Here is a 15,826-nt window from a genome sequence, read left to right as displayed (position 1 = left end):
GGCATAAAGTGATTTTTAAATTATTATTGCTTTAAAAGTCTTTAACCAGAATCTTGATTTTAAAATACCCAACTCAACTGAGAAAGTTTTCATTTCTAAAATCATCTGCTATGTGGGACTTAGTGAAGCCTTTGCAAGGTATCTATTCAAGTGTAATATATGTGACTCTCAGAGAACTACTTATTATCTTGTTACTTATTCTTTTTTAAAACAAAGTGGTCTTACTTTAGAAACAGGTTGTTAATGGTGTTTTGAACCCTCTGACAGCCTAAATTCTCTTCCAAAAGTGGGTTTCTATAATGAAGAAAATGTTTTTTTTGTGTTGAAACCATCATTTTCAGCTTTCAGGTCTTGGGAACTCCAGAGAAGATTAGTAAATACATGAACTCATTCTCTGTAATTATTATTATCTCTGTAATTATTCAGAGATGTTTTGATCATATTGTTGTAACCATACAATAAAAGCCAGGTAATTATTAGGTACAAACATCACTTTCACAAGGAGTTATTTTCACAAAGATTTTATAAGCTTCAATAATTGCAGTATCTTTAATTCTATTTTTATTATATTTCATATACATACATCCTATAAATAAAAATAGTCCTCATTCTTTGATTTTCTGGAGCTAATGTTCATTTTGCTTAAGTTTCTGGCAAATTGAAATGCTATATACTCATGAGTTACTGAGAGTGAGCTTCAGTCAAAATACAATATAAGCACTGAGCAAGCAGTGCACTAGTAAAAGAATTGAAGTGTTCACAATAATGGCTTTAAAAGAGAAAAGATAGTATATAACTTTAGAGCCAGTCAAAACCATAAAATCTGAGGAATTTGTCCTGATTCCCAGGTAGATGAAGATCCCAATTTTTCTCTTTCTTTGGTAGTCTAGTTTGACATGTTTTCCCCTCCCCCCTTTTAAAATTTATTTTAGGTTGACTTTTTTTTTTTGGTTTTTGGGTTACACTAGGCTCAGGGGTTACTCCTGGCTTTATGCTCAGAAATCGCTCCTGGCAGGCTCGGGGGACCATATGGGATGCCGGGATTTGAACCACCAACCTTCTGCATGCAAGACAAACACCTTACCTCCATGTTATCTCTCCAGCCCCATAGTTTGACATATTTTTACAGTGTTCAATCATTCACATTTTTAGCAATTAATAATTTATATAATTCTATAGTCCATTTATTTCTGCTATAAAATCTACCTACACCAGCACAAAAGAGAAAAACTGTAGGAACTGTCTTTTTAAATGAAAATATATTTGATGCTTTTATTTAAAAAGAAAACAGTAGGGGCCAGAGGGTGGCGCAGCAGCAGGGTGTTTGCCTTGCCTGTGGCTGACCTAGGACGGACTGTGGTTTTGATCCCCAGGTGTCCCATATGGTCCCCCCAGCCAGGAGAGATTTATGAGCACATGACAATTTATGATCGTCACTGAGTGTGGTCAAAAAACAAAACAACAAAAAAAGAAAGAAAACAGTAAAAACATATGATCCTAGTTACCTGGATATGATGTTGGCTTGAGATTTTCAGAGCAGAATTAAAGTTTTTCCAGCTTTTAAAAGTCACATAATAGCTCTGCAGCCATAAAACATGACTTTAGTAGTGTTGTAAATGATACTTTAATAAAAATAACTAAAGAACCATGAAATTTTCAATGCAAAATAAATAATGAATGTTGCATGTATGCATTCACTGAAGATATAAAATATTTGAAGTCTTAAAATTCAAAAGGAAGGAATAAAATTTATGGAGGTCAGTCTGGCTGAGAAGATTTGATTTATTTACTGGAGATGGGTGTGACCTCTGCACTGGATACTAAATAAGCTTCTCCCCTTCAATGATGTGCACTTTAAATCAGAAAGGACTCACCACTTCCTACCTAGGAGTCACCAGCTTCCTTGTAGGAATAAGCTGCCCTCAGCTTATTCATTTATTACCTTCAGGAGTAAAAATCCCAGATATATATTGTTAATTCATTTTTGTATCTTCCAAGGTTGTTTCTTGTAGCAAGCATTGCAATAAAATTTTTGGTTTTCTTTCTCCTTATTTTGTTATTCTTTCTAAGTATAACCTCCTTAAGAAATCATTAGGGGGGAGGGGAAAAAGAAATCATTAAAATTTTGGGAAATCAAATCTTTAAGTTATGACTGAGAATTATCTGGTTGCAACTTTCTCTGAGTGTCTTTTTGTTTCAACTCTGTAAATTAAGTTAAGTAGATAATTTTTTTTTACTTGTTTTATGTCTGTTTTTGTTTTTGGACCACACCCGGTGACACTAAGGGGTTACTCCTGGCTATGCTCTCGAAAATCGCTTCTGGCTTGGGGGACCATATAGGAAGCCGGTATAGGACACTGGGGATGGAAGCGAAGTTTGTCCTAGGTCAGCCACATGCAAGGCAAATGCCCTACTGGCTGCGCTATCGCTCCAGCCTTTAAGTAGTTTTGTGAAAATTGAAGTTCTTTTCTTTTCCTGAATAGGAAAACTACTGCAGGACAAATAAAATTTTCATAACTAAAACTAACATTGATGACGTATAAATTAGAAATGGAGACCAGGGAATATATAATAAATAAATATTAACCACTTCTTAGAAATAAAGAGAAAACTATGTTCAAATAAAAGAATTATTTCTTTATTTTATTTTATTTAAACACTGTGATTACAAACATGACTGTAGTTGGGTTTCAATCACCAAAAGAACATGCCCTTTCACCAGTGCAACATTCTCACCACCAATGACCCCATCTCCCTCTACCCACCACCCCACCTGTATTCAAGACAGGCATTCTACTTCTCTCACAAGAAATATTTCAATATGCTCAACCAAACTATGTGATAATAAGCTTGAATATTTAAAATAATTTATTCACTTTAAACTCATATCACAACTTTGGTGCCAATTGAACCCCCACTTTTATTGAAAGAAATATCCACAATTTAGAACTGAAAGTGAGTTGCAAATAATTGATTTAAATATCAGTCATATGGAAACATTTTACAGTATGTAATGCTTTTTTTTTAATTTTTGCTGCAGTCTCAAGCTTATGGTAGTAGTAGCATCATTTTATAGTTAGAGTGCTCTATAAAAATCTTTTATGAAACAACAATATTGTCAAAGATGGGAGAAATCAATAAAAGATAATATATTAAGCTCTTTTTCTTATATTTGACAATCCCTCCAATTCTTTTACATGGCCTTATTTTCATAAGGACTTAGGTCTTTTTCTTTTGGGGAATTTGAATAGGGATTTTATTTTAATTTTTCACAAATAATCATTACCCTAACTATCTTGCAATTTATGTTAACATATTTATTCTCAGCTTTTGCTATCTTAAAAACCATTAAAAACTTAGAACAACAGACATTTATTTATGTGATTCAATGACTGTCTATGTAGGTTATCTGATTCACAAGTATGGTTTTGGCTGGCAAACAGTCAGATGGAGTTGCTTTTGCGGGTAAACTAGTAATTGACTAGGACGATAAGAATACTTTAAGAGCAATCCTATATTTCTCACATGAGGCAACATTTTTCCCAAGAAACATAAATTCTAAGATTTTTTTAACAAACTAATATGTCATCATTCCTATTACAATAACTACCATTTTATTTCATTTGTGAAACTGTGTCACAAGGCCAACTCAATTGGAGTAGTTGCAATAATAGATTCTACCCTTTAATTGGACATATTGCAAATAGTCTGTCTTTTGGAGGGGAATTTGTTGCCAGTTTACTTATAATTTGTATTAATCATTAATAGAAATCCTAAGCCTCAGGTTTAGGAGAGTTGTAGGAGATATTGATTAGTAGTCAATGGTTATGTGCTTTATGCCAATAATTTCTTGATTTTAATTTTCCTGCCTTCTTATTAAGTATCAAGTAAAAAGAAAGGAGAAGGAATAGAGTGAATGTCCTATAAATTTTCAGTTTTATAAACTGGAAATTCAAGATTATTATTTCAAAATAGCCAGGTGAGGGCTCTCCTCCAGTTATAGAACTATTTTCTCACATGCAGAAGAAGGAGCTTTGCGACCTCTTTGTCTGAATACCTTATGGGGAAAAACACATATTTTATTCTTAACTGTAAGCTTTGATTTGTGCTACCTAAATAAATCCTTTGAATTTACTGTGCTGAGAGAGAAAGGGGTCCTTTGTAAATGAAAGGACTTTTATGAAGTCACCTAAATATGGTCCTGGATATATGTCACTGAAGAGCTAGAACTTTCAGTTTCTCCTGTATGAGTGGGCCTTGAGATTATCACCAGTAATCTAGTATATAATCATCCTTGTTTAACTAATAAAGACTACAAAAAATTGGAAAAGGAAGGGTCAGAGAACATTCGAGTTGGTGACCATAGGCAGGCTTTATAAGAATGCTGTATCTGGAGAAGACATTCAAGTTGCTTGCTGTTTCCTCATCTCTCTCTCTCTCTCTCTCTCTCTCTCTCTCTCTCTCTCTCTCTCTCTCTCTCTCTCTCTCTCTCTCTCTCTCTCTCTCTTTCTCTCTCTCTCTCTCTCTCTTTTGGTTTTTGGGCCACACCCATTTGATGCTCAGGGGTTATTCCTGGCTATGCGCTCAGAAATTGCTCCTGGTTTGGGGGGACCATATGGGACGCCGGGGGATAGAACCGTGGTCCATCCTTGGGTAGCGCTTGCAAGGCAGACACCTTACCTCTAGCGCCACCTTCCCGGCCCCTGTTTCCTCATATATCTCAATAGATCTCCTTTCCAACCAGATGTTCCTGAATTAGATCCTTCTAAAACAAAAAACAATCCTCTAGTAAATGAAACGCTTCATTCCAGCAAAGTAATGCAATCAAAGAAAGGGGAGGAGGATTGGAAACCTCTAAACCTGCAGTCCTCAAACTTTATAAATGGGAGGGGGGACATCTGTGTCCCTCAGGCCATTGGAGAGCCAGACTATAGTTGAAAAAACGTATGAACAATAGTGCTGAAGGGCTGTAGTTTGAAGACACTCTGCTTGAGCCTGAGAGGAGGAGTGGAGAGAAAGAGAGGAGGGAGTTGAAGAGTGTGGCACACATCCCACACATGTGCACTGAGGGCTGAGGACCAGTCAGCTGCTAAGCAGAACAGGCAGAGATGGCAAAAACACGCTGTTGACTGGGCCAGATAAATGTGGCCTATGGGCCATAGTTTGTGGACCCCTAAACTATAGACAAATGGTAAGAAGTACAGAAAATATTTTAGGCTTAAAATTAGTTTGATGGGAGCCAGTCTTCTAGAACTAAGACTGATTACAGAAATTTTTTTCTGGTCTAATAGTGTGATAATTGAATTGAATCATCTGAGTGTTTTAAGAATTATTTGTTGGTTGTATTTGATAATCTGCTTTCATCAAATCAAAATTTGATGATCTAGAAACAAGAATCACTGAGCATTTGTGCTGATAGTTTCACCCTTAAAACCTGTGCACTTTCTGAAGATCCATCTAATATTCATCTTAATATCTATCATAACTTTGGGCATTAGGACTTTAATGTATGCATTAGGGAAAGATACAGAAGTTTAGACCATGGCAGAGCTAGAATTCTATTTTTTGGGGGGGTCACACCCGGCATCGCTCAGGGGTTACTCCTGGCTCTGCACTCAGAAATCACCCCGGCAAGCACAGGGAACCATATGGGATGCCGGAATTCGAACCACCGTCCTTCTGCATGAAAGGCAAACACTTTTACCTCCATGCTATCTCTTCGGACATAGAATTCTTTTCTTGCCATTTTCCTTGGTCTTCAGACAGAATTCTGGTTCTTCTTTCCTGATGTTGCCCTAAAGCAGTGCTTCTCAATTATTTTCTGTCATGACCTCCTAGGAAGAAGAAAACATTTTTCATGCCCCCTGCGTGAATATAAATAGTATCTTTATTAAAAAACGTTAACCTGAAAAACAAAAATATATAAAAATAATTTGAGCTGATTTTTTGAATAATATTTTATTTAAACACCTTGATTACAAACATGATTGTGGTTGGGTTTCTGTCATGTAAAGAACACCCCCCCCCCCATCACCAATGCTGCATTCCCATCACCAATGTCTCAATTCTCCCTCCTCCCCACCCCACCCCTGCCTTACTCTACACAGGCTTTCTATTTCTCATTGTTAGGATAGTTCTCAAAGTAGTTATTTTTCTAATTAAGCTCATCACTCTTTGTGGTGAGCTTCATGAGGTGAGCTGGAACTTCTAACCCTCCTCTATTTGGTCTCTGAAAATTATTGCAAAAATATCTTTCATTTTTCTTAAAACCCATAGATGAGTGAGACCATTCTGTGTCTTTCTCTCTCTGACTTATTTCACTCAGCATAATAGATTCCATGTACATCTATGTATAGGAAAATTTTATGACTTCATCTCTCCTGACGGCTGCATAATATTCCATTGTGTATATGTATCACAGTTTCTTTAGCCATTCGTCTGTTGAAGGGCATCTTGGTTGTTTCCAGAGTTTTGCTATACTAAATAGTTCTGCAATGAATATAGGTGTAAGAAATGGATCTTTGTATTGTATTTTTGTGTTCCTGGGGTATATTTCTAGGAGTGGTATAGCTGGATCGAATGGGAGCTCAAATTCCAGTTTTTGGAGGAATCTCCATTTCACTTTCCATAAAGGTTGGATTACACGGCATTCCCACCAGCAGTGAATAAGAGTTTCTTTCTCTCCACATCCCCTCCAGCACTGCTTGTTCACATTCTTTGTGATATGTGCCAATCTCTGTGGTGTGAGGTGGTACCTCATAGTTGTTTTGATTTGCATCTCCCTGATGATTAGTGATGAGGAGCATTTTTTCATGTGCCTTTTGGCCATTTGTATTTCTTCTTTATCAAATTGTCTGTCCATTTCTTCTCCTCGTTTCTTGTAAAGTTCTATCAGTGCCTTGTATATTTTGGAGATTAGCCCCTTATCTGTTGGGTATTGGGTGAATATGTTCTCCCACTCAGTTGGTGGCTCTTGTATCCTGGACACTATTTCCTTTGAGGTGCAGAATCTTCTCAGCTTAATATATTCCCATCTGTTAATCTCTGCTTTCACTTGTGTGGAGAGTGCTGTTTTCACCTTGAAGATGCCTTTAGTCTCAATGTCATGGAGTGTTTTACCTACGTGCTATTCTATATACCTTATAGTATCAGGTCTGATATCAAGGTCTTTAATCCATTTGGATTTTACTTTTGTACATGATGTTAGCTGGGGGGCTAAATTCAATGTTTTGCAAGTGGCTAGCCAGTTTTGCCAAGACCACTTGTTGAAGAGGCTTTCTTTGCTCCACTTAGTATTTCTTGCTCCTTCATCAAAAATTAGGTGATTGTATGTCTGGGGAACATTCTCTGAGTATTCAAGCCTATTCCACTGATCTGAGGGAATGTCTTTATTCCAATACCATGCTGTTTTGATAACTATTGCTTTGTAATGCAGTTTAAAGTTGGGGAAAGTTATGCTTCCCACATACTTTTTTCCAATGATTGCTTTAGCTATTCGAGGTTGTGTATTGTTCCAAATGAATTTCAACAGTGTTTGATCCACTTTTTTGAAGAATGTAATGGGTATCTTTACTGGGATTGCATTAAATCTGCACAGAGCTGATATTTTTTTTATATAGATTAATGGCTACAATGAGCACGTTTTGCAATGCATAGCTTTTTTGAAGCAGAGTTTGAAGCAGGACACAGCAACTCTCAGCTCCAGAGACATACAAAGACATAAACACAGGGCTTAGCTTGTTTTGACAGTGTTTTCCAAGGTCTAAGGTGCCCCCCTGGGGGGCGCTCCCCACTATTTGAGAACCACTGTTCTAAAGTCATTTAAAGTATATTTGGAATGATTATGAGAATTAGTGAGTTTTATGCCACTTCTACTGTCTCTTCTGTTGAAAATAGTCATTTTGGGGACCGGAGAGATAGCACAGCTGCAGGGCATTTGCCTTGTATGCAGGATGGTGGTTCTATTCCCAGTATCCCATATGATCCCCCGAGCCTGCCAGGGGCATTTCTGAGCATAGAGACAGGAGTAGCCCCTGAATGCTGCTGGGTATGATCCAAAATCCACCCCCCCCAAAAAGAAAATAGTCACATTATTTACTCATGCCTAATATATATAGGTAAAAGAATGTCATGAGCCCTTGTAATTATACTGTAATATTTTGAAAAATTTACTTGAAAGTGGTATAAACCTGTACATTTATATTGTAATTGTTAGGAAGAAGAGCTCTAAATTTGTGTCATTTTCTGTTCTGATTATAAAACTAGTACCTCAAATAGTAATGTTAAACTCCTAAGATTGTTGTATATAAATGGGTACATAGAAGTTCTAGACAAGTGTACCTCACACATTAAATATTTGATAAATCCTAAACAGTCTATAGGTCTCTTCTTGACTTAATCACACTCTAAAGCATTTTAGAGTTTTTGTCTATTGTTTAACTGCTAGAAAGTAATGAGGAAAGATTTCAGAAGTGGGATAAGGGGCCGGAGTGGTGGCTCAGTGGTAGGGTAGCCTTGCACGTGGCTGGCCTAGGACTGACCTTGGCTCGATCCCCCAGTGTCCCATATGGTCCCCCAAGCCAGGAGTGATTTCTGAGCCCACAACCAGGAGTAACCCCTAAGCATCATCAGGTGTGCCCCCCTCAAGAAAAAGAAGTGAATAAAAAATTTATTGGTAATTTTGTGTATACTGTAGTTGTATCCCAATACCTAATAAATAGCTACAGAATGAATAAAAAAATGATCTTCCTTCATATTACTCTTGTTCTTTCCATTCTTTTATTAACTCATCTATAAGATACAAGAAAAGAAATGACTTGGTTTGGGGTCAGAGTGAGTAAGGTGCTTTTCTTGCGTATAGCCAACCCTGGTTTGATACCAGGCACTACATATGTTACCCTGAACCCTGCCAAGAATAATCCCTGAATGGGTATGGCCCCTAAGCAAAAAAAAAAAAAAAAAAGAAATGAATTGTTTATGGAAATTATCCCTAATTCCCCATACTGTGTCATTACCATACTGAATTCAAACTTTTTCTTTTGTGGTCTCTAACAGTGTGTGTGTGTTTTCTTTTTTAACTGAGGGACATATGTTTCCCTGTAGACCCCTGGAATAGTTCAAGGAAGCCACAGGTGAAATTTTCCTCAGTGGGAAATGAGACATGAGATTAAGGGACCAACCCAAAAGATAGAAGGTGCCACAGGAATGAGGCCATAAGCATAAAAAGAAAAAATAGTTGTCTAGAACATGATAAAGATATGAAGATTGAATCAAGACCTGATTCTACTATTTACCAAGAAGTGCCTTTGGCCCAGTACCTCCAAGACTTTATCACAACCCATGAAGATCTGGCACTTGTAATATCATACCTCACTAGATTTCATCTCCAGATTTTCTAATTCAGTAGATCTCGGATAGGACCTAAGAAATTGTATTTCTCCAAGTTACCATGTGGCAATAATAATAATGGTTTAAGAAAACATAATGAAATTTGATTTAGATAATTTGTTTGACCTGTAAATCTTTGTTTTAGGCTTTTAGAGTAAGGCTAAAGGGAGAAATGTATATAAAGAACTTGAGAGATGGGTTAACATAAAATGTCAGATTATATGGTTTTATATTAATATGTTTGTCATCACACAATATTAAAAATTGCCAGCTGAACAGACCATTTGTCAAGTAAACTTGGAGCCTTAAGGAGAATAGAGATGATTCTAGCTTTATTATTGTTATATAACTGGTTTTATTATCGTTGTATAATATGAAGTACATTAGCAAGCATTAAACCTATAATGGAATCACTTCAAAACAGAAGCTTCTATAAATATTTAATAAGGTGAATTTAGTTGCTTTTTAGTAAGGAGCCTCACATCCCTTGATTATAGGGTTCCCTTGATCAATATATTACTGTAGGATTCCCTAGCTCGATATATTCTGTTTTCTTGGAATTGTTTTTGAAGATTGGTTTTTAAATCACTTTTGATTATGCCTAGTCAGTCCCCACAGCTTTTGTTTCTAAGAAAATTACACAAGCAACATAGAAAACATCTTTTTGTGAAGAAACTGGAATTAAATAGCTACATGGAGTATTCCATTTCAGACTGAAGAAAAGCAATTACATCAGTGTATCCTCTGCCTCCTGTGTCTGCAAATATGCCTTTATTTAGCACAAGATTTGGATTCAAAATTAAAATGAAGATTTTAACTTGTAGTACACATCATGAAGCCTTTACTTAATGGCTTTAACTGCCAGTCTATATTCCTATCCTTTCTAACCTCAGAATTTCTTACATCATATTCACTCCTGAGTTCATCAAATATCTTTCACCATCTACCATGTGGTCATATCAGTCCCATTGTGATGATTTTGCACAAAGACAAAACCCTAGATATATAGCTTTATGGCATTTACCAACCTGCACTGCCATTATTTGCTTATTGGTGTCCTAGGCTGAAATGTGGGAGACATTATTGCTCAATCTCCCATTCTAAATCTACTCTAGTGGTAGATAAAATATTTAAATGATATTTTGTTTTTCAATTCCATATCTGATATAGGATACATTTTTATACAAATATATTACTTTTATATGAAAACCCCGTTATTATATTGATGCTGAGAAATAGAACAGCAATCTCCTTCTACTAGCCTACACCGTGATTTAATGCTAGATATGCACTTTGACCTAAATAATGTTGCTTATTTCAATTTCAGTTTGGAGCAGCTAACAAAGATTGGACAATTTTCAGTTTTTCTTATGAAATCTTCCTCTCTGTGTTGAAACAATAATCTCTACCTACCTCTTTGTAATTAGAACATATGCTTCACATTTTTACTATAATCTCACTAATCTCCACTGTATTACATGTATATCACTGCCTATGTGTAGCTTGTTTAAAAAAAAGAATATTCATTATGTCCTACATATAGCTAATGAAAGTTTGTCAATATAAATTAGATGCAACCTGACACCAACACTGGAAGGAAGAAAAATATTTTTTCCTTATGTGACCCAGAACACTAGCAAGAAATTGCTTTCATTTGAAATGGATAACATATTCAGTCAGAAATCTAAACTCAGTCTATGTTGGGTTTTTTTGCATTTTTAATATAGAGTTCCCGAGTTTTCAAATTAACTTGATAATTTCGAGCTACTCTTCTACTGTGATGAGTATCCCTATTCGTTTTTTTCCCTCATTTTATAATCATTATGCTAGTGATTTTATTTGACTTGGTTTTATCATATGAGATTAAGCTACTTGAAAACAAAATGGAATGAACCTTTGAATCTACCCATCTAAATATACTTTCTTTCAGCTCTCCCTGAAAAGAAGAGGAAGCAAAGATTTACCAAAAACAGAAAAAAAGGCCCAACAGACTCCCACAGAGGTATGTGGAAATAGAATCAATCATGTCTAAGTGCCATAATAATAAGCTACATCCATAAGTAGATATAATAGCCAGATGCACTCATGTTAAACAAAGTTAATTGTGCATATCAATTATCTAGTTGAAGATACTGGCAGTATATAATCAGTGTATTTGCTTATAAAATGAATGCTAACATCCCTATTATTGTTTTTACATACAAGTACATTGTGTAATGTCATTAGTACTTTGTTCCTATATTTGTGGACTGTACCTATGGTATTAATCTTGTTTACTTATAATTAACAAGGCCAATAGAATGAATGTCTGTTCCCATAGGGGAGAGAAGCAAAAGGTATGCTTGTAGGATAGATATAGGAGAGAAGAGGTTTCTGTTATGTTCAGGAAGTCCAACATTTAGGTAATTATCTATAGCAACGATTGAAGAAGCAAAAGAAAGAAGGCCAAGGAATAAATAAAAATTAAAAATTATACTTCAGGGCCCAAAGAGATAGTACAGCTGGTAGGGCACTTGTCTTGCAGACAGCCAACTTGAATCAAATCCCCAAACCTTACCTGGATGAACTCTGAGCACAACATAGGGAGTAACTCCTGATCAGTGCTAGGTGTGGCCCAAAAGCAAACAAAAAAATTACAAAATTTAGCTGATAGGACTCCATAAATGCAGTTAATGCATTTGAATCTGTACTGCTCCTAGGGAGTAGAGTTCACATTTATCACAATCAGGGGAATTAAAAGCATGTTAAAATACACACACAGCTGATATGACTGATATGACATTAGTATCACATTGATGCAATGACAACATATTGTAATCTGGGTATAGTAACTACTACCGGACATTATTCTTCTGTCCTTATTTCTAGGGTGTAATATCCTGCTCTTTAATGGGTCAAACTGTTTAAATGATTTGGAGAAAATATGCAGCATTCCCCTTTCCCTTCTCAGAACTTAATTTCAAGAAAAGGGCATTGCTTTTGAGAGTATGTGTGGGCTATTTTCTTGATTCACATTTAAAAAATAAAGTTCTAACCCTCTCTCCCTTCTATTTCCCAAATGAGGAGGACAACGAAGATTTGAAATGCCAGCTGCAGTTTGTGAAAGAGGAAGCCGCTCTGATGAGAAAGAAAATGGCCAAGATCGACAAAGAAAAGGACCGATTCGAGCACGAGCTCCAGAAATACAGATCTTTTTACGGGGATCTGGACAGCCCTTTGCCCAAAGGAGAGGCCGGGGGTCCCCCCAGCACCCGGGAGGCCGAGCTCAAGCTAAGACTGAGGCTGGTGGAGGAAGAGGCCAACATCCTGGGCAGGAAAATCGTCGAACTGGAGGTAGAAAACCGAGGTCTGAAGGCAGAGCTGGATGACCTGAGAGGCGACGACTTCAACGGCTCGGCCAACCCGCTCATTCGCGAGCAGAGCGAGTCGCTGTCGGAGCTGCGGCAGCACCTGCAGCTGGTGGAAGACGAGACGGAGCTGCTGCGGCGCAACGTGGCCGACCTGGAGGAGCAGAACCAGCGCATCACGGCCGAGCTCAACAAGTACAAGTACAAGTCGGGCAGCAGCAGCAGCAGCCACGACAGCTCGCGGCATCACGACCACGCCAAGACCGAAGCCCTGCAGGAGGAGCTCAAGGCCGCGCGGCTGCAGATCAACGAGCTGAGCGGCAAGGTGATGCAGCTGCAGTACGAGAACCGCGTGCTCATGTCCAACATGCAGCGCTACGACCTGGCCTCGCACCTGGGCATCCGCGGCAGCCCCCGCGACAGCGACGCCGAGAGCGACGCGGGCAAGAAGGAGAGCGACGACGACGCGCGGCCGCCGCACCGCAAGCGCGAGGGGCCCATCGGCGGCGAGAGCGACTCGGAGGAGGTGCGCAACATCCGCTGCCTCACGCCCACGCGCGCCTTCTACCCCGCGCCGCCGCCGCCCCCGCCGCCCGCCGCCTGGCCCAAGAGCTTCTCGGACCGGCAGCAGATGAAGGACATCCGCTCCGAGGCCGAGCGCCTGGGCAAGACCATCGACCGGCTCATCGCCGACACCAGCACCATCATCACCGAGGCGCGCATCTACGTGGCCAACGGGGACCTGTTCGGACTCCTGGACGAGGACGACGACGGCGGCAGCCGCATCCGCGAGCACGAGCTCCTCTACCGCATCAACGCGCAGATGAAGGCCTTCCGCAAGGAGCTGCAGACTTTCATCGACCGCCTCGAGGTGCCCAAGTCCGCCGAGGACCGCGGGGCCGCCGCCGCCGAGGAACCCATATCCGTGAGTCAGGTACAGTTCTGCCTATTGCGAGCCACGGCGATGGCGAGGCTGGCCCGTGGAGCTGCTGTCCCCGCTGGGGCGTCTCCGCGCACCGACCTCCACCACGCCCCGCTTTAGGTAGGGGAGGCCCAGCTCCGAGCTGCTCCGGGCTCCCGAAGTCTGCCCCCCCCTCCCGCAGCGCACCTGGTTTCTCCCCCACCCCCTGTCTTGCAGGTCTGAGGTTGCTTGCCCTCCTTCTCCCACTGTGGTCACCTATGTGGTCCCCACCTGTAAGGGAAATTCAGGCTCCTCAGCCAACAAACAGCTCAGGTGTTATTTATTTATTTATTTATTTATTCAGTTATTTATTTATTTGCCTAAAGATGAAAGGATGTGGAGCTAGATCGGGATGGAACGTCAACATGCTTATTTAATAGAGTGTTCCACTAATTCATTCTGATAACTTGAGCTTCTTGAAGAGCTCCCCTCTAGGAATCTTCACTGGTTTGTTTCGGTGAGACTTATTGCAAGCCAAGTATCGCATTGAATTTAAAATCTGTTCACACGACCAAATATAGCCAGGACTGAGGCATACAATAGAAGCCAGCAAAGTTTACACTGTGTTTAGAATCTTCCTAAAGGAGTGCACTGGAAGCCAGTCTTTTAGCACAAGTCGAAGTAATACAATCATTATTTCTCATTACTGGCCGCTATATAGTGGAGAAACTCAGGATTGGGAAAGGAGCATTCTACTCCCACATTAAGGCAAAAACCAAATCAGGGAAATAGTAATAACCATTCCTGAACAGGGACAACCAGCATTTCTCCTTCATCCTAATTTGTAGAGGCACACCTGATGAATTGGACTGACCTGCTCTAGCCAGGTATGGTGGCTCCTTAAAGACCAATGCATTTTGTCAGAGTTAACCACCTTAGAGAAAATGTAAAAATCCAAACAGGCAATGCTACAGCCTCTGGCAAGCCTGTATTCCTTGGAGAACCCACTGGAAGTACAAAAGCATGCATGGCTTTACAGATACGTCTTAAATCTATAAATCAGGAAAACCAGAAGCATGATACCCACTTCCTTGCCTGTTAGTTGCATAGAAAACTTGCAACCTTTCGCTTATTTATACTGCATGTTGCTCTGCTTTGCTGTGAATAAAAATAAAAAACGACTTATGCTAAAAACTTAATTTTTGAAATGATAAAACTTACTTGTCTACTTATTATATTATACCAAATAATTGTTTTTTATTTCTTTGTTGCATTTTTTTTTTATAATCTGAGCATGTGTTTTTACATTTATATACTCAGGGAAGAAAATAGAGCTCAGAATGAAAGAAAACATTCTTCATAATAGCTTTTCAGAATTTATAAGTATAGACTTAATTTTTTATGTATGTGCAGGGTGGGGTTTCTTTATTTTAAATGGAATGAATGCTTAGGTCAGTTGTTAATAAACTTTGGGTTTTATATTATTAATTAATTCTTCTTGTCTTTGCGTTTACCTTCCCAGATGTTCCAGCCTATCATTTTACTTATTCTCATTCTTGTATTATTTTCATCACTTTCCTACACAACAATATTTAAACTTGTCTTCCTTTTTACTCTGTTTTTTGTACTGTAAATCTTTCATCATTTACCATTCATTGTAGCATTTTCAGTTTGTTTATTTTGTTCACCCATCAAGACAAGAAGTAAACGAAGTATAATTTCTGTAGTAACCAATGCTATAAAAACACTGAAGACTGATTATTTCTTTAAAAAGATACATCTTGCCACTACTAACTAAGAAGCCATGCACTAAAATATTTCAGGTAAGGAAGCAGTGAGACTTCTCTTTAATAAATCATTTTCATTTTTGGCTTTGTCATCTTTGTTTATTTTATATGGCTGACAAACAGTTGGCAGAATGATTATAAAATTGAATAAAAGGTCTTGACTGTTTCTAGGTAGTTAAATAGAATAATGATTCAGAAGCTATTTTGAGTTGAATTGAATCAACATATTTGCATATGTTGGTCATGAATTTATTAAAGACTTTAGCTAGGTTGCAGCAGACTGATAAGATGACCATTTTTCAACCATGCTCAACTCTGGCAATACTTGATTCTGTTCTGTGAGCCTGAGAGTTCAGTGCTCAGACCCAGCACAGCTTGCTGCTGGGGTCTGAGGTGAGCTGCTG

General features: G+C 38.6%; 2 protein-coding genes across 3 annotated transcripts in view; both read left to right on the top strand.

Moving 5' to 3' along the window:
* Positions 1-15,429, top strand: part of SOGA3 (SOGA family member 3) — a 43,892-nt gene extending 28,463 nt beyond the window's left edge. The window contains exons 5-7 of one of the 2 annotated variants that reach the window (XM_049771096.1): positions 11,318-11,389; positions 12,451-13,659; positions 15,158-15,429. In XM_049771096.1, coding sequence (XP_049627053.1) covers positions 11,318-11,389; positions 12,451-13,659; positions 15,158-15,268 — 1,392 coding nt within the window. In that variant the 3' untranslated portion in view covers positions 15,269-15,429. Of the gene's footprint in view, positions 1-11,317; positions 11,390-12,450; positions 13,669-15,157 lie in introns of both variants that reach the window. The other variant, XM_049771095.1, reaches the window with a different exon arrangement.
* Positions 15,267-15,826, top strand: part of KIAA0408 (KIAA0408 ortholog) — a 35,530-nt gene continuing 34,970 nt past the window's right edge. Inside the window, exon 1 of the mRNA XM_049771103.1 lies at positions 15,267-15,458. The gene's annotated coding sequence lies outside the window, so the exon portion shown is untranslated. The remainder of the gene's footprint in view (positions 15,459-15,826) is intronic.

Source organism: Suncus etruscus, chromosome 4, assembly GCF_024139225.1.
Source record: "Suncus etruscus isolate mSunEtr1 chromosome 4, mSunEtr1.pri.cur, whole genome shotgun sequence".
Taxonomy (NCBI): Eukaryota; Metazoa; Chordata; class Mammalia; order Eulipotyphla; family Soricidae; genus Suncus; species Suncus etruscus.
This window is presented reverse-complemented; position numbering and strand designations above follow the sequence as displayed.